Source organism: Meleagris gallopavo, chromosome 2 (genome assembly GCF_000146605.3).
Source record: "Meleagris gallopavo isolate NT-WF06-2002-E0010 breed Aviagen turkey brand Nicholas breeding stock chromosome 2, Turkey_5.1, whole genome shotgun sequence".
In the NCBI taxonomy this organism is placed as follows: domain Eukaryota; kingdom Metazoa; phylum Chordata; class Aves; order Galliformes; family Phasianidae; genus Meleagris; species Meleagris gallopavo.
The window spans coordinates 66,185,117-66,211,294 of record NC_015012.2 but is presented as its reverse complement, the minus strand read 5'-3'; the positions used below and the strand labels follow the sequence as shown (position 1 = coordinate 66,211,294).

General features: G+C 37.7%; 1 protein-coding gene across 1 annotated transcript in view; it reads left to right on the top strand.

The window, feature by feature from the left end:
* Positions 1-25,243, top strand: part of NT5DC1 (5'-nucleotidase domain containing 1) — a 54,675-nt gene extending 29,432 nt beyond the window's left edge. Inside the window, exons 4-6 of the mRNA XM_010707531.1 lie at positions 18,034-18,152; positions 19,354-19,512; positions 25,016-25,243. Coding sequence (XP_010705833.1) covers positions 18,034-18,152; positions 19,354-19,512; positions 25,016-25,228 — 491 coding nt within the window. The 3' untranslated portion in view covers positions 25,229-25,243. The remainder of the gene's footprint in view (positions 1-18,033; positions 18,153-19,353; positions 19,513-25,015) is intronic.
* Positions 25,244-26,178: the final 935 nt, after the last annotated feature.

The following is a 26,178-nucleotide window of genomic DNA, read 5'->3' as shown; positions in this document are numbered from 1 at the left end:
TTAGTTAAATCACAACAGAGTAGGCAAATGGAAGTGCCACTGTACTCAATTCAGTCAAAACATTCTGAAACACTTAGCATTTTTGACAACCTAATTAAGAACCATTAGGTAATTAAGGTTGTAAAAAAAAGTAAGAATAGAAACATGGCTGAAGCCAGTTAATTTTTCCATATTCTCTTAAACATGATTAAAAGCTGCTTAAAAATTAACTTTTGTATCCAAAATAGAATATATTAGCATACATTGAACTCTATTTTAGCATTTTATGACAGGAAAATCAGCTTTTGCAGACCAAAAGAATAACTGGCTGTGGAACTTTTATGGTAAAACTAAAACTAGCAGTAGAAATATATGTTAAAACTGCATTTTAATGTTTCTTCTATCCATATAGGAAAGTTAGTAATAAAAATGTTAAATGAAATCTTTAAGGTTTAATACAACTAGGAAATTGCAAGTTGATAATTCTAGAAAAAATATACTTAGAGAACTATAACTATGGAATGGGGAAAATAAGAAAAATATAAAGGGTAAAAAAGGCTCATTTCTGTAAACATTTTATTTAACTTCATATAATGCAAACTGAAAATAAGATATAATCCACTTTGGATATTTTAAACAATCTTATTAGCCTCATTTCCTAGGGAAATCCTGCTGTGTCCCTGTTGGTAATCCAGCTAGCAACATTTGAACCTTTCGGTTAGTTTCAGTAAATTCAATAGACAGGCAAAAATTTTTCTTTGCAACAAGGTCAGAAGAGAGGAAAAAGACTTTACATTACTGTCTCCTTTGAGAAATATTGTGTAGAATTAACTAAATCATATTATGTGATTGTAAGCACCAATTTTCATGAAGCTATTTCTTTCTCCTGCATTCAGACAGAAGTAGCATCCCCTGGAACCCTCTTGCTGACTCACTAGTTTTCATTCACTATCTTCTGGCATTGCAAAGTTGCTCAAGTGAGGGTTGGTCACTCATTAAAATGTCTTACTGTACAAATAAATAAGTGGCACAAAGATATATAAAGCCATCGGATAAATAATAAGCTGTGAGTGGACTTATTTTTAATAACTTTGTATTTTATGGACAGTAAATGGCCTTTTTCTGAAAAATGAACCTGAGCATTAAAAGCAAAGAATTATACTTTACAACAAGCTGTTAGAGACATGGTTTAAAACAGCAGAATGCTTGTTTAAGACTATGTGAAGTTTAGTGAATAATTATGTGAGAAAATGTCCAAAATAATAATACACTTTTGTAATGTATCTTTTGCTGCCCTCCTTTTGTGTTCCTCACAATAAACATACAGCTTCAGGGCAGGCACTGATAATTTCACCCCTTTGATTTGCCCATCTATTACAAGGTCAAATGTTATAAGTGTACTTAAGGCAAAAAATATGGAATGTGTTTTTAATTTCAAACACCTCAAGTGTTACATTGTGAACTGGAGATGGATTTCATTCATCCATAAAAGGATTTTTGCTGCAGATTTACTAAGAGGAAGTCTTTGAAGCTTACGGAAGAGAGTAAATTCTTTGCTGTGAATAATTTCAAAAAGGTGACTGTGTTCAGTAAACATTTGAAGGAGGACAAGAAGCCGGACAATGTGACAAAGAAGTCATTGTCTAGAGATGTGAGATCGGATAACTGTTGCACAGAAATGTTGTTGTTGTGTTTTTCAGTTGGCAAATCATTTTTAAAATCTAACCCATTTAGAACAATGAAAATGATTTTAACTGTGCAATTAAAAGTGCATCACTACTTCATTTGAGTTTCAAGACATGCACCATTTTAAGAAACCGAAACACAGTTTGAAGTCTTAAAAAAATCATGTGACTACTTTTTGTTAAACTGAGACACTGAAAAGCACAGTATTTCATTATTTATTTAGCAGAGTTATCTTTCAATGCACCATTCTGTTAAATGAAGGAACAGCTTATACATATCTTTCTAGCTTTCTTAACAGCTACATTTAGTTTTACCTGGAAAAACAGTTTTTATACTTAGGTGTATCTTAAGCACATACTTTGTGAGAACAGTATTATGTAAAAAAGTTATTCCCATAATACAAATACTCCATAATTTATCCCAGCTACTTGTTATTCAGAAGGTTGCTTTTTCTTCTACAGAGAGAAATTCTTTAATTGAGTCATGGAAGTACTAACAACATCTTGAGCTATTAGATCTAAGAATCTGGTTGATAATGTTTGTGTAAATCCCACATTGAGAGTGCAGAACTTTCTACCTTTACTTTCAATTACTACATCTGGCTTAAAAATAATATAAAATTCCGTGGTGGGTTTGAAGGAATACAGGTAGCAAATATAGCTGTGGATCATCTGAGATACTGCAAAACATCAAGATTTCTGTAACATTTGACAGCAGAGCTTTCTGTTTATCACATCACTTGCTAACGAATGTTAAATTACTGTCCTGATGGCCAGTTCTGATATTGCCAGATATGTTGTTTGGAATGCAGAGTTAAAATGGAAATGCTAAAGATAGCCCTAACTTCACTGAAAACCTTCTTTAAGTCTGTAAGTACAGGGTATTCTCACTTGATCCTGAATAGAATGTTCACATTCTTTATTTCCAGCTCATAAACAGTTATTGTCTATTTTGGTCAGGTTTTTTGATCAGCTAAGATTGTGTTGCTGGTATTGTTATATGTTCAGTGTTTGAATGTACAATGCATGTTTTAGAGTGTATTTGATGATATATCTTCATACATATGTGCACAAATGTGCTCGGCCAAAAAAGATCCTGCATATGGAGTAGCAGTGGTTGCAATATTTTTTTGATGTTGTATGCCTTTCTCCAGTGCCCAGAGAAGCAAATCGACTCTCCTCCTTCCTGCAGGGAGTCTTAGGTATTCATAGCCCACTTGCAGTTACAGTTCCAACCTGGCTACCTTATTCCTTATTCCTGTCTTGCTTATGTTCCCTCTTGTACATGATGTAGCCCCCAATTTAGCAAAGTCTTTTAGTCCTCTATTTCTTTCCAATTCTCTTGTTTGTAACTGCCATTTTTACAATTCAACTGCTTTCCTCAGTAATTCTTCCCAATCCTTCTAAAAATACAGGAAAATGCTAAGAACTGAAAAGATAAATCAGAAAAAAAAAAACAGCATACTTGTAGGGTGAAAACAATCTAATTATTATGCCCTGCAAGACTTCATAAGAAAGACATGGTTCTATATCTGCATTTTAAGTTTTCTTCTGCAACATCTGGGCTTGATTACTGCCAAAGGTGGGATGTAGAAGTGGGTGGAGAGTCAGGATTAAGCCTATACAGCTATTTTTATGTATTTATATTCCAAGGCATTTCAGGCCCAAGTAGTGGAATCTGGAAGGAAGTGGCTTAATTTCCCTGGATGTTAAATGTGTAAGCCATATTATTTTTTAAGTCATTCTTTTTATTTGAGACTTCTTTCTTTCTTTAAAGGCAGGAGAATAGCAAAATACTACTCAGTAAATAATTTTCAATACTTTAATAAAACTGTAGAATATCTGTTAAAAATGTGGATATTTTGAAACAGATGGTATTACACCTTTATAAAGGAATATAGCTTTCAAATATTCTTGCATCATTCACTTATATAGTTTGTGAAAGTAATGCAATTCTTTTCATGCAGGTCTCATTTAGAAGTTCTATGTAGTGCATTGCCACTGTTTATCACATATTTTCTGGTTATTCTGTAAAGGAAAAGGGCACTTGTAACTAATTTATAATCTATTTTTATACTCTGGTTTTCAAATTTAGATCTTTTTATACCTTTTGACAACATGATATTAAGATTGAGCCTCTCCTAATTCTCTAATACCAGAAACACACCCTCTATCTTGCTGGCAGAAGGGGATCAGCTATTTTAAAAGATGAAATATCTGGTTCTATACCCAAGACACCAGTAAGAAGTAATTTCCTACTCTTTTCTTGACTGGAGATTTACATTTTATACATCATTTCTGTAGAAAAAGGAATGTGTTTTTAGGCAACTATTTGGTTGCCTAAGTAAATGATGAAAGGATTTAAATAATGAGATCTTCATAATCAGTTATAGATTCTGACAATTTTTGGTTTTTAACCTCCTAAAGACGATGCCTTCAGCTGAAGTGCCTCTTTGCAGCTTGATCATTGCCTGACTGCATTTTCTTGAAAGCAACCTACAGCTCGTTAGAACAGCTACAAACAAAAGCAACTTCCTTCCTTTGCTCTGATAGTTTCAAAGTTTTGGTGGTCATTGCCTCATAAAAACAAGTGTTTAGAACATTTTGATTCCATTGCAGAGATATCAGGTAGTGGGAAATTGAGGAAGTAATTTTTATTGCTACTTGGAAGCATGTAATAGAATCACAGAATATCTCAAGTTGGAACAGATCAGTTGGAATGGACAAGGGTCACTGCATCCAAATCCTAAGGACTCCTGTCATTATAGCTGTGTTATAAAATGATGCAAGGAGCAATGCTGCAGTTTGCACTGGTTGTATATGTAACCACTATTACAATGACATAGTTAAGCCTGTGTAATTCCTGTAAAATGCCATTGAGTAGTAGTGGATGGTAGCCAAAGAACCAGGAAGCCAAATTTTCCATGACGTAGTCCCTTTCATGGTAATCTGAACCATTGCTTTCTGCCGAGGGAAGGAATGCAGGGATTTGGTTTTATTTTTTTCGCGAATGGGCTTTACTAATATTTGCTTCAGAAGTGGTTGGAGGCCAGATTGTCACTGAGCTGCTTATACATACTTGCCAATCAGAAGCTGGAGCTTTTGTAGCCAAGTTTAGTTTCTGTTTCTACAAGGACAGCACTGTGCTGCCCTAACTAAGGCTGTAAATTTGGAGCATAAATCATGCTGGAATGTCAGCTGATGTCCCCTCCTAACTGGCATGGGTCATGCATGGCTATCAGCTGTCTCAGCTGCTGGATAGGGGACTGGATGCTGTCTGTCAAGCATCTTTGTCTGATACCACTACTGTATTAGCCAGAAGAGCTAACAGGCTAATTCTTCAACATTTAGTCTGTTTTCCTAGATGGAGATTTATGCAATCCCATGGCATGTATCAGTAGGAGTTTCTGTCCTGTCTGTTCTGCAGAGCTCTGTGAACAGTGCAATTTCTAACACACTTGAGTATGGCTTAACATTCACAGAGTTTTAGGCTGAATATGTAGTATTCTCAGACACTACGTACCAGAAAGGTCAGTCAGCCCCAGCTCAGGGCTGCAGTATAAGCTTACTCCTTATTAGACAGCAGAGAGGTCACACAGGAGAGCCTAGCTACAGATGACCCATCTACTATAAACGCATCCATGAGACATTGTACCCCATGGGCATTCAGGGAATCCAACCGCAGGACATAATTTCAGAGGAAAATAGGCCCCATTATTTCTACCACAGTTCACAAACAACACGTTCTTTTTTTTTTTTAAATAAATAGTCTTTGAAATAAGATTTTTTGTTGTTGTTGTTCCTGAATATGAAGATAAATGCTGAATTGCAAGATACATTCTCCAATGCCTGTCCTTCTTTAAAAGAAAAAATAGAGTACATGTGTCAAGCCAAATTCTTTATATATTTGTAGAGTCTTCAAAGTAGCTCAGAAGATAAAAGGAATAAAAAGTTATTCATCCAAAAATCAGAACACTGAAAAAAACCTGCTTCTGTAGCAGCAGGGGTTGCTTCAGCTGATTACTTTTGATAATAAATACTATGTTTGGCACTAAACTGATAAGAATATTACTGAAAGCAATTTCCAAGAAAGCTAAAGCTCCTGTTTTAAAAAGCTTGATATAAACAATATTCCTTTTGTTAAGTCTGGAAAACATGTTTAGCATAGTTGCCAAGTACTCAAAAAACAGAATTCTTTGTCTGTGAAAAGTGTGTTTACATTTTTCAAAAGGAGCTGCAGTGATTAGCATTACTGCAAAATCCTAGCTATTGTTATATTATATTATATTCAAGGCCTGAATAAAACTCAAAACCCTATTCTTTAAGGTACTGTGCAAACACCTGATAAGAATCAGCCTCTGTCTTCAAGGAATCCACAGGCAAGCCATATATACAGATGACTGAAAAAAAAAAAGTACAAGCTTTTCTGTTAGTGCCAAGGAATTGAAACTCAAAAAGGTTGAATGACTTACCCATAATCATATCTCTGGCAGATCTGAATATCTAATGTCCTAATCCAGAATATCTAATGTAAATTTTTTGCATAAGAACTTCATCAGAGTCCTGACTGTGAAAATCCTTTTAGCTCTTCCCAAGATTCAGAATGGTGAATAGAATTGCAATTAATTCTGATGGATTTACTTTTTATGGTTCAGTGATATATCCTTTAGAAGTTTAAGGAATTGGTACTACTAACTTGCTGTGTTCTATTCTGACTTTTTCAAACAATGCAATAATTACTTAGTAATTATTTCAAGTTATTGAAAGCAATAGACTAGAGTACCATTTTGTTTTGGAAGACAGTTCCAAACCCCTGATTTCTTAAAATTGGATATTGGTTATCAAGTCATGTTTAGGTTTAATTTTAGTGGAAGTAACTTTCTTCACAGAGAAGCCTGCCAACTATCTTCCTGATTTTATGAATTAAGTCTCCCAAGCCTGTATATTTAGAAAAGTTTACCAAACTTCTAGGAATTATCTTGCAAAATCTTTATCTTATAATGATGCTTTAAATGTGATTGATAAAGAGGTGATATCAGCATTTAGAAGAAGCAATTAGAAGAATTGTTTTAACAATAACATACAATGATGATGTAAACTACAAATAGAATTAAATATAGTATATTTATGTAATGATATTTCAACACATAAAACATGTGGTAGGAAGGTTATTAGAAATCAGAATCAGTAGAAAAATTCTCAATCATAATTTTGAACTCATTTTCTATTTTCTCTTATTTCAAAATTTTAGCAGGGAATGGAGCTGTCATACAGTCCCATCTGGACTCTATCATTAGTACTGGGGAGATAAGGTACAAAAGTTCCCATGCATAGGAAACCCAATTCATCCAAAAAAAATCAAGATATTTTTTACAGCAAGATGACCTACTAAGGGCCTGTCAGCCCTGTTCTCTTTAGGTATTGAATCCCCACAGAACTTGATCATAACTAAGTCTGCATTTTCAAAACCAAAACCAAAATACCTTAATGACCAGTTCATATTCCAAACACAACTATGTTCAGCAAACAAACTTCTGCACATTAAATAAATTGTTCTCAAACACCTGAACAGATTTATTAAGAGGAGACGATTTTTTATTCCATGGTATCTGAGAAAACGTACTCACATGCAAGATTTAGAAGCAAAGTAGTCAGTACTCTAATACTAATCAGTGCTCCAGTGCCTAGTAATGTTGCTGTTGCCCCGTCCCTGGAAACGTTCAAGGCAAGGCTGGAACAGGCCCTGGGCAATCTGATCTGGCTGTGGTGTCCCTGTTTGTTGCAGGGGAGTTGGACTAGATAGCCATAGAGGTCTCTTCCAGCTCTAAGGATTTGATGATTCTACTCAACTTAGAGCACGTTTGTACTATGATAGTAGTCTAAAAATATGTGATGATGAAAAAGACCTGGGATTAATGGAAGACTCCTTACTGATTGTGAAGACACAATACATTCTATAGAGTAGTGGGGTTTGCATAAGTAACTCTTTCTGCAGCATTAGTAGGACATTTTCTGAAAAGCCTTGTCAGTACTTATTCTTACAGTTCCATAGAAATACTGAAAGTTTGAAATGTAAGCTCATTCAATTTAATTTACTGAAGAGAATATTATGATGTAGGATTAATGATCAAGTAGCTTGTGGCCCCTTTACATCAGATACACAGGGGCTCATGCTAAAATAACAAAATATTTGAAGAAAGTGTATGGATTATCTATACAGACACCATCCAGTTCTCTGAACAGGATTCTAGAATAGAACAATTATTATTTTTTAAAATATTCCTTCTGGTTATATGAAATATTTATTTTCATATTCATTCTACTTCCTAGCATGCATAAGAGCATCCATCCAGAACTGGGCTGCAAAGTCACAGCTAAATTGGAAAGTTCAAAGGGTTGAAAGGAACACTAGGAAAACAAAACATGTGCAAATCAGCTGCTATTTTGGGATTAGGAGAATATATGTGTTTCCTTCTGAGCTCTTCTGTGCATTTCTGATAAGCTGGTTGAACAAATATGTTTTATTTTGTCCATAGAAAAGGTCCAAGTGGAAAGCTTACCTCACACAGATTCTACTTCTCTTTACAAATTAATTATGCCCTTGATGTATTAGTTGGCTTCTCTTCTTGCCAATCCTGTAATTGAGAGATGGGTAGTTTTCAGATTTTTTTTGCCATTCAGTTGCAAGCTTCCCCCTTAAGCAAAAACTGCCAGATAACTACACTGAAATGGTGATTCCCTAGGCTAAATCACAGAGATCTATTCTGGGAAGGAAAGAACAGACAAATCAATCAATCAATACCAGGAATGGATATAGAAACCAGTATATATGGAAACTAACCCAGCTATCCATCATTTTTTCTATATTACTCAACTTGACAATGAAGAACTAACACTGAGTGGAGAGCTGTACAATTGCTCAAATGGAAATTCCAACACTGTAGGGTACATTAGCCCCATACGTGACTTAATGGTGCAATCTGCAGTGGCTGTGCTTCCTGCCATAGACCCTTTATGCTGTGTCTCTGCATCTGGAGCAGAATCCAAGCTATGGGGCACTTGTGTCCTGAGCGTAGGCCTCCAGGGCTTACTGAAAGTCCCAAGGAACCCAAACACAAGTCTTGCAGAAGTGGCACAGGATATATGGAAGAACCATGCCTTTTAAGCTTACAAATGGATTAAGGTCTTAGGGCACCATAGAGAATCTCAAATCCCACCAGACACCAGTATTTTAGTAACTGAATTGAACTAGAGAGTTCAAAGCTGAATAGAAAGCTGTGATCTGTGCAAGCCTCTCTCATGCCTGCAGAATTGTAAAATTTACCATTGCTCTAGGACTCAGAGGAAACTTGTGTAAGTTTGGTTGGTAGACTTTTAGCTTAACCTTCGTATAAATAGTCCTTAAGCCACTGGAATTCCACAGTGAATTTTTGGATGATTCCCTGCATCATGGGTAGATTGACCAATATGACTTAACAGGGGAAAATAATTATTTGGCATAGATTACGTATGTGTAAGACAAAAGTGATGAAAGAGGTTTTATATTATTTTTTTGCTCTTTCTTTAATTGTTTTCTTCTTAGAGAACTTCAAAGTTACCTTATGGTTTGATTTTTCATCAGTTTGGAAATTGGGATTGTGGCAGTTTGAAATAGAGCAAGAATAGACGTTTGTGTATTGTACATTCCTGGCAGATGGGGACTGGCAGCCACTGCAGAAAGCTTCCTTTCAGCATAGTTTCCATGAAGGTGCTGGTTTTCATTAAGAAGCTTTAGAGTTCTCTTGTGTGTTCTTCCAAATTTCAAGGTTTTATTAAGGTTAGTTTGTAGAATTGTTTTTCACAGAAAGCACATGTTGCTTTTTGTACTGCAGACATCAGATCTGCTGTTGGAAGCAAGTAGTGAAAGAAGCTGGTTAGAAGACCTGGAAGTTTACTGAGAACGCTAGGGTGAATCATGAGGAAAGCCTAGACTGAGACCTGGTCTGCTTTGATATCATAGAATCATAGAATAGTTGGTTTGGAAGCGACCTCAAGGATCATAAGTTCCAGCCACCTGCTGCAGGCAGAGTCGTCAGCCTCTAGTACTCTAGAACTCAAGTACTAAATCAGATTGCCCAGGGCACCATCCAGCCTGGCCTTGAACAGCTTCGGGGGCGATGCATCCACAACCTCTCTGGACAGTCTGTTCCAGAACCTCACTACCCTCTCAGTGAAAAACTTCCCCAAAATTTAATCTGAATCTCCCCTCCTTAAGTTTAAAACCATCCCCCCTTGTCTTATCACTACCCATATAAAAAGTTGATTTCTCTCTTGTTTATAATCTCCCTTTAAATACTGGAAGGCCATAATGAGGTATCTCTGCACCCTTCTCCAGACTGAACAAGCCCAGCTCCTTCAGCCTGTCTTTGTAGCTGTGGTGCTTCAGCCCCCTGAACATCTTCATATATCATAAGTCATACTGTATGTTATATCATCTTCATATGTCATATCATCTTCTGATATGACACTGAATCTCTGCCCCAGTTTCCAACTTCTAATTACTGAGGCTTAATGTTTATGAAGTGCTTGGAAGAACTGCAAAGAGGTAAAAACTGCAATAAATAGCAAGTATGGATTTACGGTACATTGAGGAAAGTTTAGGTGGGTAGAGAACTGACTAGCTTTGTAGCAGCTCTGCTTCTCCCTCCTTGTATAGGAGAAATAGAATATTGGAGAACACAGCTGAAAACTCAGGAAAAGGTAAAAGTGTTGTACCACATTCTTCTTCACCCTCTTTGCTCTTCAGTCTTTCTCTATTACTCATGTAGGAGTCCAGATATCTTAAACTTACATATGTATACTGCATGTCTTTCCGGGTAGGGTTAGCGATCCCAGGACTTTTTCTCTTCATCAGTAAATGCATTCATTCTGAACTGATTCTTATCTGCTGCAGAAGGAATTTACATATTATTACTGTCCACAGATTCCAGGTGTCTCTATGATACTGCCAGACTAATGCTGAGCATTCCAAGATTATTTTTTCTGGAATAGTAGTAGCGAGAGATTTTATCTGTGAAATTCCTGCATACGGAGATCTGGCACAGTGCTCTTGATTCTGAGAAACAAGGTAAATCGCATGCTCGTATAGACACAGGGTGGTTTTGCAAACCACACAAAGTGCATAGACAAGGAACTGCAGAATTATAGGAAGTGCCATGGGAATCATTTCTCTTTCACATCTTCAAAAAAAATCATTACTACAATTTTTTCATGTCAGTCTTCCCATTAGAGTGCCTAAACTTACTTTGCCAGAAAGTAGTAGTTTCCTTTCTTCCTTATCATCTCCAGCTCTGTTATGTTGTTCTGAGATTTACAGTGATTGTTCTGTTCATAAAGGTTCACCTTTTAGAACATCAGTTTCTTAATGTTTTTTTTTTCTTTTTCATTTAGTTTATTAAAGTTTCACTGTATCTCAGTAGGTTTAATACAGTTTTTAGGAACGGAGTTTCTCATTTTTTATCATTCTAATGTTCCCTATTGTCGAAGACACACATCTGCTGTGGAGCGGGCCTTAACAAGCATTTGAAATCTCTGTCAGTTGTTATAACCTTGCCACCTTCTTTGCCTCTCTTGTGAATTCATCCAGTCACATGTCCACAAGGCCATAACATTGTCCCTAGACCTCAGAACTGACCTTACTGTCTGTCACGTCCTGCCCATAAGGGTGCAGGAAGGTCACTGCTATTGGCAGCTGTCCTTGAGAGCCACGGAGGAAATTGCCATGGGCTTGGGTGGGGTTGCTCTCTTGTAATTGCTGAGGCAGAGGGACAGCCTGAGTCAGATTCCAATAACCACTATCTGTAGCTATAATATGCTTCAGATTTATTTATTTTAAGATCTATCAACTGTTTTGCTTTTTGCATACAATTTATGACTTCTAGGTAAGAAGTTCAGCAGAAGGAAAAAAAAGAGTTAATATAAGTAATATAAGTTTTCACAAAAGCAGGGGCAATAGAAAATGACTGTGTACGTGACGAGGAATTTGCCTTCATTTTCTGTGTGTCTGTTACATACCTTCTCCCATGTTTCCCAGTGTGCATAGATCTAGTTATCTGTTCACAATGAAATAAGCTGTACAGGCACACGATGTGTCTGCAGGTCTTCCTTCCAACTTTTCACTAGCTACTTGGAGTACAAGCTAAAGAAGGTAATAGTACGCATCCCATCTGCTCCTCTTTTTTGCACATACTTATGTGTTAATAACAGTATTTATGTATAGCTGCTCAATTTCAACAATTATTATTCTCTTTAAAAGCGGATATTTTAGAGATTTTGAAGAAATAAAAATCAAAAGCCCTTGCAGCAGTCTCTATATTGCTGTATGCTATATGGAGATATGCTTCTTCAGAATCAAACTGTCTATTCACTTTACATAATATAGTTTATACCTGAAATATTAAAATATAGGGGAAAAAATTATTTTTGCTGAAATTGAGGATTAAAGAACTGCTGGTCTTTTTGTTTATATTTTTCCTTCTTTTAATGTCTGTGGCCCAAATAAATGTAGGGCAGAAAGCCTTTTCCCATCATACTGCAGTGTCAATTTTTAGTGTAGAAAAGTATGCCCCAAAGACAAATCCCAGCATGCCGTATTTTATTAGATGCTGCTAGAGAGACTTACAGGGTTATGATAGACTCCATGATTGCAGTCTGCACAGTGCAAGGAAGATACATTGTGTGTGTCTGCAGATCTGAATGTCTGGCTGGTGGGCCTCATCTTGTCATTGGTGCTTTCCTCCAGTTTTCCTGAAAACTGCAAGGAATGCTTTTCTTGGCCATCTTACCCTAAAAACTGAGTTTTCCCATATTCCTTAGCCAAAATCTAATACTGTCAGCCACAACATCAGCCTGAGAGGAATGATGATTCTCCACAGCCGCCCAGCTCCACACTTGCGGACACAGTCCAAAATAGCCCAAATCAGTCTTCTAACAATGCTCTGGTTAAGCCACTCCAGTTTAGATTAGCATGGTTTCAAAAGTAAAGAACTTCTTTTGAAAATATTCGCAGATGCACCTCTTAGCATCTGAACAGGGCCAAGGGATCCTTTGTCTTTCCTTTTCTTTATGCCTGCAGCATCCCTGGAGCAGCCCTTCCTCAGAGAGCAATACAGCCTGCAAATCTTCCATGGCTGAGCAGATTCTTTCTGAACATGAACATGGTAGAAAATGAGTCTTATTACTGGAATCCTATTTCCTGAGAATTAATTTAGTTCATATTGATTGTAACGTGGGCACCCAATATTTCAGCAAAAGAAAGGATATTTTGCAAATGCCAAATTTTGGGCGATTTTTTGGTAAAAAATGCCAACTTTTTTTATAAAGTACACTCTAGCAAGAAAGATTATGGTCAATTGCTTGAAGTAAACTGTATGTTCTTTAAATGATTGTGTGCTTTGTTTTGTTTTGTTTTGTTTTGTTTTGTTTTCTCAATTACAATATCTCTCCTGGCTTATTTGACTTTGAAATACTTCCTGGAAAAGCTTGTCTCTCTCCATAATTATGTAGGAATCTCCAGGAGAACTACAATAACAATATTGATAGGGACATTTGAGGACATTTATCTGGATATTTAGAGTTCCAAGTTTCTCATGTACGAAGCTCTGGAATCTTCTTACAAAACTATTGAGGTGTAGGATTTCAGAATACAACAATTCTGGGGTGGAAATTTATTTCTTATCTTGCCATTTGGCACCTCTTCAAAAATCTCTATTTAATTAATGAAATTTTGCATTTATTTCTCTCTTATCTTTCCAAACGAAGTTCTCTGAGTTATAAGAACAATTCATAAAATTGTGAAAAGGCTTAAGGCTTCAGCAAATCTCTGCATGAGCTATAATTAGAAATGAACTTGAAGATGAATCGCTTTCCTGAAATAAGGGAAAAAGGCCTTGCTTGTACTTCATCATATCAATGTTTTAAATAGAAATGCTTTGTTCATTAGCCAGACTATTTCTGGCTATAAAATTAATGCTTTGACAGATTTGAAAACAAATTGCTAAATCTGTAGTGATACATTTTCAGTTCCTGTAGCACAGTAATCTTTTTTTTTTTTTTCAAAAGAAACTTACTTGCTATAAAGGAAATAATGATTTTCTTACAAACAAGGAAAACTTCAATCTTGTTCTCTTCATACTGTAATGTTTAGCACAATTAATCTTTAGCACCAATGCAGATTTCAATCAAAAAATAAAAATATTTTCTTGAAACTGGAAATGTAAAACATTTTATATATGTATTTCATTTCTCTATGGAGCCTGTGGTTCTTAAATGCCCGGGACAATTTGAAAGTGCACATTTTCTTTTACTTTCATCTTATTGGGCCATATAATTGAATCCTTAGCAGGTTTGGTAAGGACTATTCTGGTGCTGTTGCAATGTCCATCACCTGTGGTGTCCCCAGGGGATGAAGTTTTACCAGCATTCTTCATGGAGGATGTGGTCTGTAGGGAAAGTCTACAGTTTATCTCATCACATCTCATTGCCTTTAGAGCTGGGAGAAGGATTTTACTTAGCCATGTCTTGTCTGTGAAGTGATGTGGTTTTCTGGCCTGAGATACATGCTGAAAAGAAAGCCTTGTACTTCTTAAGAGAACTCAAAATGCAATGCAGGATCAGACTGTGCCAGGAAGCCAAGCTGGAATATAATTAGGCTCTTATATTAATATCCTCAAGGCCCAGAATGGCATTGTTTTAACTTGCAGATGGACATGTGACAGTGGCGGGTCATAATATGTATTTGTTTTATAAGAGCCCCTTGCAGTTGTAACCAGAGCCTCAGTAAACACATCTGTGCTAAGTGCCTGCGTGTACTGAGAGCCTGCGAGAGTTGCCCATTAGGACGAGGCAGGACAACCATATACATGAGAGGCAATAGAACCCACTGATATTTTTATTCCATTGCACAGTTTAAAGGAACAAAAAATATCAGTAGCTTAACGAACCTAACAAAGTTTGTACAGAAACTCCCAATTATGAATATCAGGAGAAAGACGGGAAGGCAGAGGAACAGACTGCCAGGGAACTGCACCACAGATTGCAGTTACACCTCAGCACAACTGAGACTGGCATCACGAGCCAGAATGCAAGTTTCCATAGGCTCCCTGGCAACTCACTGGAAGGTTGTTGTCCGGCTGTGACTGATACACACCGTGTGGCCCCCAGCTCAAACAGCAGTGTGGGGGTGGCCCTGCGGGTGAGCTGGTGGGAATCCACCTCATTGCAGGCCCACACCCTGAGTTCACATTCAGTGTGGACATAACCTCAAGACCTCATGTGTTCAGGCACCCATCTGGGCAGGTAGGGCCAATAAACAGAGAGCATGCTGCAGGGAGCAAACATGAGCAGTCGTTCCAAGGAAGCCGTTCTGCGCCAAAGTAAATTACCGACAGTTGTCATTTAAGTGGGAATAAGCTTCAATGATTACTTTTTGCATATTTGTTTAGAATGGAACCAGATGTTCCTCAGCCCGTGTTATAAACTTCCAATGTGTGTTTAAGAAAATCAGAAAAGTAGTTTACTGAGTCATACTAGTGATTTGGTGTATCTGAAGAACCGTGTCTGCTTATGGTGACTGAGTTACATTTCTGAATCAAAACCTATTTCCCAAGGTTAGACCCAGCAATATTCAAACTGCCATTCCTGCAATTTTAATATAGCCCCAGCATGAGTAAAGCTTTTGTTGCCGTTGTTAGAAAGGAACATTATTTGCCCTTCAGGAAAATTGCTCTGAATCATTGTTGAAGTTTGGGTGAGTGTGTTACTAGAATAATTTTCTGATTTTAATAATTTTAATTTTACCCTCTTGATGCTTTTGCATTTCTTGTTGTGGCATGCTTTTAGTCTGCAGCCAGGAATCCAGGCTGCAGTGATATATTAGACTTCAGAGGGAACCAAGTTGCTCTATCTAAACCATCTAAGAAATTCTTTTTGGTTATCCAGTCTGTTTGAAATTGTCAGCACATCTCCCTTTCCACCCTACTTCTAAGACCTGAAGCATTTGCATCCCCGCCTATGTGTGTGTGGCTTCCTGTTACAGTAATACTCATAGCAGTGTTTTGACCTTTGAATGAACTTTTAAGAATCAATAACAGCAAGATGGAAGAAAGGTCAGCAGCAGATTTCCTCTTGTCTGAGTGTAGCCAAAGTTAACACTTGGAATATCTGAGATATATAAATTTGGAACTATCATAATCACGTTTATGCAGCATTTCTGCAGGAAGTATATAAATTTCTTAAGCACTATCATGGAGCTGCTGTTGCAAAGAAATAATGCCAGAGTCAGTTGTGTCATTAATGGTTTTTAAGCTATTGTATATTTTCATATGGCAGAACTACCACAAAGGCCTTAACAGCCAGTGCTAACGAATAAATTTCCTGACTATATTTTGCCATAGGGAAAATGGAACTGGATTAGAAACCCTTCTCATTAGTGAACTTGCTGCCGCTGAAACACCTTTAAAGTGTGCATTTCTTCTCCTTTTAGATTACAGAAGTACAATTGACACAGTTGCTGCATATTTGAGCTAGCTGTCTGAGCACAAGCAGACATTGTTCAAGATGCAAGGTTTGCCTGTTCAAATCCATTATAGTAACTTCTCAGCTTTCTAAAGCTCTTTCCAAAATCAAGATTTTTCCTGTAATGAATTAAACATAGATGTTGTTTGCTGCCTCCACATAATGAGGAAACCAAGCCTTGTAATTTCCCCTAATTTCATTGTCTAAAAGTGAAGTTCTAGCTTAATTAAACATTTTACTTCTACAGAGCTGGCACCTCTAGAAAGTGCTTATTGCACTCTTTTGCCTACCAAGGAAGCCTGGCCAACTAGTTTAAACCGTAACTATAAATTAAAGTCTGACTTCAGGATGCATCAAGTTAAGTGAGATGAATCTCCTAGCTAACAGTGACAGTAAGAGGTCTCACAGAGTGAGAGATCTACCCTGTAATTAGAGTGAATTTTTTCAGCCCGTGCTGCCCATGTCTTCCAACAGAATCAGTAAAGCAAAGACTTTTTCCAGAGCCACTTGGTGCTGCTGCAATTCATAGAGCTTATATCTGTAAATTCACCATTGCAAACAGTTATTCTAAAAAGTCCACATTAATATCTCTGTTTTTCTCTTCTATTTTCTTGACTGACTAAATGGAGAGATCATTGTCACAGATAGTGATAGCTATAGAAACCTTTGGTGGCAGTTCAAAAGAGTTGCTTTGAGAAATGCTCTTTTTCTGCATCCATGTTGTTTGAAAATTGTGTCTACTCATTCAGTCAGCCTAACAGAAAAGTCTGAAAATGCATAGAAAATGAAGCAGATATGCTGGAATCTGACAGCTTCCATTTGATGGAAATTTGTTTGGTCAAATGTTAAAAAACAGGAACTGTAAAATGAAGGAGAATTTTTAATGGCTGTTGTTTTACTTAATATCATAATTTTCTGAAAGAGAACAAAGGAGAAGACATTTCCACAAATCCTACGTGAACTGTTAGCATCAACTTTGAATTTCCTCGTTTCTTCATACTTTATAAGATATTCTTAATATAGAATTGTTTTGTCTGAGAATAAATCTTGTGTTTATTCAAATTCTTAGATGCATAATATTAAAAGATTATTTGCTGTCTTTCTCTATGTATCTCTTTCCCTTTTTCATTCTTCTTTCTTCCTCTTTCAGAAGGATAAATTAACTTTGCCATGACATCTTTAGTGCTCTTATACATAAAGCCATCTTGTAATTTGCCCAAATCTGGATCATAGCTGAAACTGTTCATTGCATGTGCTGATCTAAGGCTGGCTAATGTCTGAAAGAACTACCTCAGCTTGTTTCATTGCATTTATGTCAGTGTTTGAAAGTGGTGGCTAATTCTGGGAAAGGTACATGTTCTTACAGTCTGCCCTCTCTCAGAGTTTCGCCTTAGATCTGTAGCATCTCCTCAATCAGTCTGCAACGTGATTTTCCACCTTCCTTGCTTTCCTTAGGAGGCAAAGCTCATGACTTTGATTCCTTAGCTCTTCTGTAGCCCTTGCAGATCAGGCTCAACTGCTGCTTTCCTCACAGATGTCTGTCTCCTTTTTATTTCCAGCTTGCTGAACAAGATAGTGTGTAAAGTCACATCTTAACTGCGACTTTATATCCAAGCTGTCCCCAGCTACCAAACATCCTCACTGAACTCACAGTCAGTACCAGGACTTGAACCTCTTGCCAGACCCTGGCGTCATTTTCATGTCATACTAGACCATATTCTCTAAGCAGTGCACAGGCAACTTCTCACAATTCTCACAAATACAGGAGCTTGTGCTGCTCTTACTAACAGCAGGCAATTTTGCTTCGTGATTCCAGAAAATGACGAAGAGCAAGACGCTCTGTTATCTTTGGACAAACCCGGCTGGTATTCCCAAGGTAATGCTATCCATCTTTATGAACTACTGAAGAAGATGACTGGAAAGTTGGACCCCAAGGTATGTTAAAAGTGGAATTAAATCTTTGTAAAGATACTCTGTTTCCATATAAATATCAGCAGATGATCTTGCATTACAGTTGATGATGTGATAAATCACTAATTTTTGTCTGCCTACACTGCTTTGGGGTAGAACAATTCCATTACATATCAAATCTGACTATTCCATCCAGCTCTGTTGCTTATGTTTACTGAAATGACCTGTCAGTGCACAAAGTGATAGACTCACCTCTGTTAGCTTACTCCACATCTTTTCCTATCTTGCTCCTTGTGATAAAGTCTGTGCACACTCCCTGCTCTAAAAGGAAGGCAGGGCATGCAATTACTACGTCCTTGGATGTGTGACAAAAGCTGCATCAGGAGTGAAAAAATACAGTTAACGTTGCCTGCTTCTTCACTGTCTTTCAGTAACCAACTATTTATCATTTATTTAGCAATGATGGGCCTGTTCTAGAATCTAAAATGTTATACCATTCCTGGTGGATACAAGTTTAAAAAACTGCAGTCCAGAACTGGAAAGAGTGTATATGTCTTTTTGTTGTTAGAATATTTAAACTGTGTATCTAAGATGGTTGGGTGCTTTGTTATGCATTTCTGAAGTTTCATGTAGAATCAGATTATCATCAGAAAATCCATCTCCTTGAGAAAATAAATCAAATAGGTGAAAGGGTGACATCACTGAAAATTAGGATCACTTTAATTTAATGACAACTCTGCATGGATGAAAAGGCTACTTGTAGGTGGTAGTATTTTTCTGTAATGGGTTGACTACCACCTGGGTACAGAAGAGTTCTGAGTCCTCAAGATTTTTTGTGTTTTCCCATTTCCAGAGTTGTCCAAAATGCATTCCAGTTGGTCTGTGCATTTTCTTTTAAGTCTTTTCCACTGCTTCCTGGCAAACTGTTTCTGTCAGTCAGAGATCTGAGTTGCCATCATGTGTGCCAGTCCTACATGGGCATTCCCAGGCAGTGCCCCCAGAGAATCAGAGCAAGGAGGGGATGTGGAGTCAGCCTTCTCCTTACTGGACTGTTTGAAGATAAAAGCCCAAACATTAATAAGATTTGTGTGTGTAGTCGTCAACTGTAAACACAGAGGAATTTTTATTAGGTTGTCTTAAAGCTCTTTTTCTCTCTCTGCAAAACACAGTTTGCTTGTGTTTTCCTTCAATACAAAGAACTTTTAATTCACTGCTTCCCTCGTAGGTTGTTTACTTTGGTGACAGCATGCACTCAGATATTTTCCCAGCTCGTCACTATAGCAACTGGGAAACTGTCTTCATCTTGGAGGAGCTTCTAGGGGACAAAGTTATGGTGCCTACAGAGACTGAATCTGAGCCCTTGGAGAAGAAAGGAAAATATGAGGTAAGGGTTCCTTGCCAATATTTCCTAGAAGAGAAGAAAGTACACTGCAGAAAAGCCTCCCGGCACCTGTGCTGAGCATGAGCCTGCTTATCTCACTAAGCTGCTGGCTCCAAGCCTCACAGATGTACACTTCTGGCAACATCAGGACCACACCATACTGTCTCAGGTTGGCATTGCATGGGCGTCACAGAGCCTTCATTACCCTGAGATAACTCAGAAAAAAAGTCTCTTGTTCTTAACTCGTCTTCTTTCTAGTAACGAGAACCTGCTCTGTGCCCTGCAAGAAGTTTCACAGAAGCTTATCAGGTCCAGCACCTGAGTTTCGCTGAGTTCATGACACTTCCCTGCATGTCATGGCCATAGTTTTTATGAGGTTGTTTTAAAGTTCTTTTTCTCTCTCTGAAATATGCTTTGCTTGTGTTTTCCTTACATACAGAGAACTTTTCATTTGCTGCTTCCCGCAGAGGCTGTTTGTTTTGATGACTGTTGCACTCAGATAGGAGGAACTGTTTCTAAGAATGGTCAGATGTGAACTACTGATTGTTACCTCAGAAAAATTATAAAATTTTCACGTTGATCGCAGTTGGGAAGCAGACCCTTAACATTAGTACCATTCTAATTGCTCCTCAGGGTGAAATTTTACTACAGTTTATCTTTCTTTCCACTGCTGAAGAACTAAGTAGGTAAGGAACAACATTTAGGTGGTATAGTTGTACCTGCAGTGTGCCATGCTGAGGAACTACAGTCCAGTTTCAGCAAGGGACCTCTGCAACCAGATAGCAAGAAGAAGGAAATTCATCCTCTTAGTAATTCTCTGTTTTTTTAATACACCTATCTAATGTCTTCCCTCATTGTCTTGATTTCTAAACTAAGGGCAGACATTTCACTCAGTGAAATAAAGAAGGAAATGTAGTCATTGTTTAGGCTTTTTCTTGCAGCATAGGGAAAAAAAGGCAAACAAAGTGCAGTCTCCTATCAAGATAAATGTGCTCCTCAGTAAAAAAAAGAGAAGAAAGAATAAAGGAAATGTGAGGAGTTACATGGGTTAATAAAATTTGATGTAATTAACTAATGCTGTAAAAATAAGTTATTATCCTCCATAAATCTTGTGGTCCCTCTGATTGGAGACTCATTGCTCCTTTGAACACACATCTCCCTAAGATATTTTTTTTTTAATTCAGCCATTGGTTCTGAAGCGTGCTCAATATATGCTTCTGAAGCAGGTGTATTTAAACAAGCAATCAGAACATGTTTCTTTTTCTAGAAGTACAAAAGAAGAGTTACTGAGTGATGTGTTTCTAAGCCCTTGATAATGATTTATTTTTTTATCTTGTTGTAATACCTCTCGTCGAGGTATCTTCTCTATCAATGCAGTTATCAAGTAGGAAAGTAAGACTTTTTATACAGGTGTCTGACATTTCACTAAAGCTGTAGCAGTCGTGATAGATGGCAGCATCTCAGGGAGATAACACCTCTGTCACAGAAAAGCCCTGTTCAGTTTACATCCGCTACCAGTGACAGCGAGTAAGCAAGGAAGAAATGAATTGTGTTGATTAAAGGAATCAGAACCAAGGGGGCCATGTAGGTCAGTGGTGTTATTTCATTACCATGCTGCTCACTGGAGTCTGAACAACAGGTCACATCCATATCTCTGCAGTTGACTGGACACCACTGACTTAACAGGACTAGTTCAAAGAGATTCCCTTTACAAGCCCATGGAAGTTTTATTTTTATTCTCCTAATCAACTTCTCCCATTAACCCTCTGGTTAGGAGTGGAGGAAAGCCAGCTCAGAGGACTGCACAAAGTCAGGTGTTCTGGGAAAATTAGGCAGTAGCAAACAAGATTTAGTACTATTCATTTGCCTTCCCATTCATTCATTTCCCAGAAATACAGTTGCAGATTTTGCATGCCATGCTGTGTGCAAAAAGGGACTGAAAATTTAATTCAAGACACAATCCTCCCTTCTATCAATCTTCACTAAATATTATTAAATAAATGAAATATTGCCTCTAATTTGCAATTGCAAATTTTGAAATAACAAAAACTGTTTTCAGTCGCATGACATGATATTTCATCACTACCAGAGAGAGGGAAAGAAACCCTCCTCACACTCAAACTGGAAGTCATTTCCATTTTCATTAACAGTTTTTGTCTTTTCCACTTCGGTTAAATGCTTGATATAAGCCAGATACACAGAACTGTGAAATTATGGAAACAACTGCAGTTCTTTTGAGTATATGAGTCGTAACCAAATGAGCAAGGGAATAGCAAAACTATTTATGTAATTACTCAGCTATTAAGTGAATGGCAGCATACAAGGAAAGAAAAGATAAAAAGAAGCAAACAAAAAAAAAAAGCAAGTATTGTGTTGAAACTAGATTCCCCTCAGATTCAGGGGTTTGTTTGCTTGGCTGGAGGGTTTGTTTTTTTCTTCTGTTCTTTAAATATGTGATCCATTTCATCAATGAAAACTCTAAGAAAAGCTGGATTTCATCCCAGGATTTCAAGGGAAATCATTATGGAAGAGCTAGTCAGCATATAAGAAACAAGGTTGCAGGAGTGAATGGAGTAAAAAGGGAAGAAGCCGTTGGCAGATATAGACAATATTTCTGATATTTCTGCAGTTAGAAGGAAAACTGGTTTTCACAGTATTGCCTAGTGGCTATTCAGGACGTCAAGCCCTTGAGGCCTTTGTTTCCAGGACACTGAGTGACCTCAGCCAATGGCTGATTGCTCTAGGCCTCTTGGATCTGTTTCTCTCTGTATTCCTATTTATCTTCAACACAGATCTAATGGTACTTCCAGGAACAACCCAGCCAGTTAGAGAGATATTCTTAAAGCAATATCCTTAACATGGCGTGGCTGTTTTATTCAGGTACACCAGTTCATTGTGCCCCTTACCAACACTGTTCTGCTGGTGGAAGTACCTCAAAAACCAGCTGTTACACAGGCAGAACTGTATTCCGAGCATTGTTTTTATTAGTGCTAAGAGTCAGTGGTGGTTTTATTACTTTGGCACGAGGCATATGGCCATCAGTGTCATAGGATACAGTATGCAGTGAAGCAATTGTAGTAACCTCTGCTCAGTACAAAGACAATGGACAATGGCTTAGATGGCAAACTCGCATTTCAATAATACCTTTAAAAAATGTACAGTGCTTTACAGCTTTACTTTTCGCTCTTCCCCCTGCTGTCCTTTTTTCTTTCTCCTGTTTACCAAACAGGGTAGAACTTCAGAGCTCAGCTCCCTATTCATTCCAGTTTTCTACAGGCAATTTGTAAGCTGGCAAAACATTGTTTCCCAAGGGTCCCATTAACTAAACCTGTCTGGTCTGTTAGCCAGCCCTATTTATCTGCAGTTAATAAAGTAAGGGTGATAATAAGCATCCCAGATGCTTTAATTTAGTGGAAAGCTTTGAGTGTTGGAGCACAGTTGTACCATCATTTCTCTCTCCTGTCTAGATGTAGTCTTTAAGGCTTTGTGCCCTGATCTGTTACAGTCAACATCTAACCTCCTCCTGCTGTCTGACTGGTATGCCTGAGAGCAAAACCACCCCTCTGGAGGGTGGAGTGGGGGAAAGCTGTTATGTACCAAAGAAGGGGGTGCGCAGCACTTGGCAGGATTTGTAGCCATGCAAGGAGAGGTTACTACAGGGGTGGCTGGAGGACCTCACAGAGCTCATGTGTTAAAAACATCTCCAGGTATACAGGAAAATGTGTAGGCTTTGTGGCGTAGTATCCTACCTTCATTGTGGGCTATGTATGCTTCAGGTGAGGTACAGACATCTTGTAGGCAGTAGTTAGGAATGATACACAGAGTGATAGCAGATGCCTCATAAGTACATGGGCAACATTTTACAGCTTTTGTTTCATATTTGGGATGAGGATAATGCCTTCTACGAACTGCACTTGTGATGTGGAGGTAAGCCAGCAGCAAAACATCGGGAGTCCACTTCCAGATGACTTGATGACAATATTTATGTCTGAGTTTGGTTTTATTAAGGGCTTGAGCTATAAATCTTGAATTTATCTTCTTCATCCTTAACAATTAAGAAGTTCCCACCAGATCAGATCTCTGAATCAAATCTCTGAAAAAGAACAAAGCAATTCCTCTTACTACAAGGACACATCTTAAAAAGCACAAGCATCAGATTTGTTTCACTTGTCAATAAACAAGGCCTTGTCTTTGTTTAAACGTTTATGTGGTCCAGTACTTTTGATGGAGCTTTTTGATTAGTCACCTGAATAGCTGGAATGGCCTTAAGAGTTTTCTGCATTCAGCTGGCAAATGGAGTTTAATTCATTACCTACATTTAATTAAAAATGATGTAAAGTCCCAGGATGTGCATGAGAAGACAAAAAATACTAAGATGTTGCCCCTGTGTGTGGGGGGGGGAAATGCAGCTCCTGAACAGCAGTTGAACTGCTATTTTTGATACTAAATATAGGATTTTTTCCAGCCTGTTTACATCAGAAGACAGAAATCAATGTCTGTATTTATCCAAATTAGTTCCTGCCCCATCCCCCAGCTGCACTCAGAGAAAAAACTGTTACTCAGAACCACTGAAACAATTGCTCTGTGTTTACCGATGGGGTTTGTTTGGCTGGTTCAACAGCTTTGTTGTGGTCAAAAGCCACGGATCTCTGTCATAAACATAAATTATTTTGGCACTTTCTCAAAACTATTAAGAAAGGAGTTAAATGGAAAATAGAGTACAAAAGTTTACTAATCTTGAGACACCCGCTAGGATGTCTGTTCTGTCCTTTGTTAGTCTGAAAATGTACTTTGCACACAAATGACTTTAACAGATTTTCTGCAGTGTAGTTTGCAATTTGGTTTACATTTTTTAATCTTTCTGTAAAGGCCTCACGGAGCTTTTTCTGGCTGCTCATGGCAATATATAGCAGGTTTCAAGATGAACTGCAGGAAAAAAAAGATCAGTTTTCCCAATACTGCTTTAATGAGTTTGTATATTATTGACTGAAAAACATACATGGAAAAAATAACTTTTTTCATATTTGTTAGGCAACTGAGTGGCTCTCTGTGGTTTCCATGGTTCTGTTCTCATTCATCAGCTGAGAAGCAGATAAAGTAGCACAGGTGAAATGCTACATCCTCTGCAGCTCAGTATCTGGTGGAGTTGCTTCTGTCTGGTAGGAAGAACTCCGAGCTGCGTCGTGCTGCTCAGATGCTGTGGCAGAGAAAGTCAGCAAGCTGGTCCTGCTATCTGAAATGGAATAACAGATAGATTTATTTGGGGAAAAGATTAAAGGCACTTTTTCACCCAAGGGAAATTATTTAAATCAAAGTTAGGGGCCTTATCAGAGTATGATTGTTATTCTTTTGCACGGTATTTTTAAGCCACGTTGTTCCTGAGATGAAACAGAGTTTTCCCAGAAAATGAGAAAAACACTACAGACTTCTTAAACTAATGCTTGTGGTTGCATAAAGCATGAAGATATTTTTTGTAAGCTTACATGCTTTCTCATTTTTATTTCAGGGATATCAGCCCAAAATTCCCTACTCTGTATCTGAGCAGTGGGGCTCTTTCTTCGTGGACAGACTACCAGGTCTGGAAAATGCAGAGGAAACCTTAGTTCGTACATGGTCCTGTAAATGCATTAGCACTTACAGCACTATTGCAATCCCTAGTCTTGAAGCAATTGCAGGTAAGAAAGTTTTTTTTTCCTTCATGAACTTACAGTACTCATAGTAATTTTGTCATACCACAGGTTTATTTTTGAGATTCCATGTATCCAAAATATATCAAAATATTCTGTTCCTATCACACAGCAGCTGATGTTTATGTTTTTTGTAATGTTTGCTGTGCTAGTTTCTTGTTTGTGTCTGCAAAGATTAGGTACTTCATTTGCCCCATGTTAGAAACAGGATGCAATATTTCAGGAGTTGAGGACTTCCCCACACTATCTGCTTTTGGTGGTGAATTATGTTAGGAAACAAATGCATGCAAGATTACTGGAGCTTTCTTAATATTTCAAAATGTGTTCCCCTTTGATCTAGTTCATCATCTTATCAGTTCACTTATACCATTACAGTTGAAATGAAGATGAACAAACACAAGAATGTATTGAAGCCAAGAACGCTTAGAACTTTGCTTTCCTCTCTTTCTCTCTCATTCCTTTTAAAACTGCACCATCATGGACACAAATTGAGCCTAAAATTTACTCCTTATCTGGGGAAAAAAGCCTAACAAGCAGTGTCTTGTTCTCCAAAAATTCATCCAACTCAGCAATTACTCAAACTTTGTACGTTTTTTTCCATCAGAGCTGTGCCAGAGGTACAATCATGACAGATCTTATTTTCATTTAACTAGTCTTTATCTCTGGAGGGGCCATGCTTTAGTTTGTGTGGTTGTGTGGTTTGTAGCAATAGCTGTAGCGTTAGTACTGCAAAAGCTTTGCAGCTGCAGCACGTATCAGTTGATTATGCAGTGGTGGTGAAGATCTTCTATCTAGGTAGTCTCAATTTGTCATTTTTCCTTACTGAAATTTGATACACGAAATCTAAAGGAATAAACAAAGTATCAAATGAATTATGTACTTGGCTCTACAAAGACCACAGCAATTAGTTACTAACCCCTCTGCTCAGCATCTGTGGCTTTCTTCATGCAGAAGACCAATGAATAAAGTTCTTGTGAGAGAT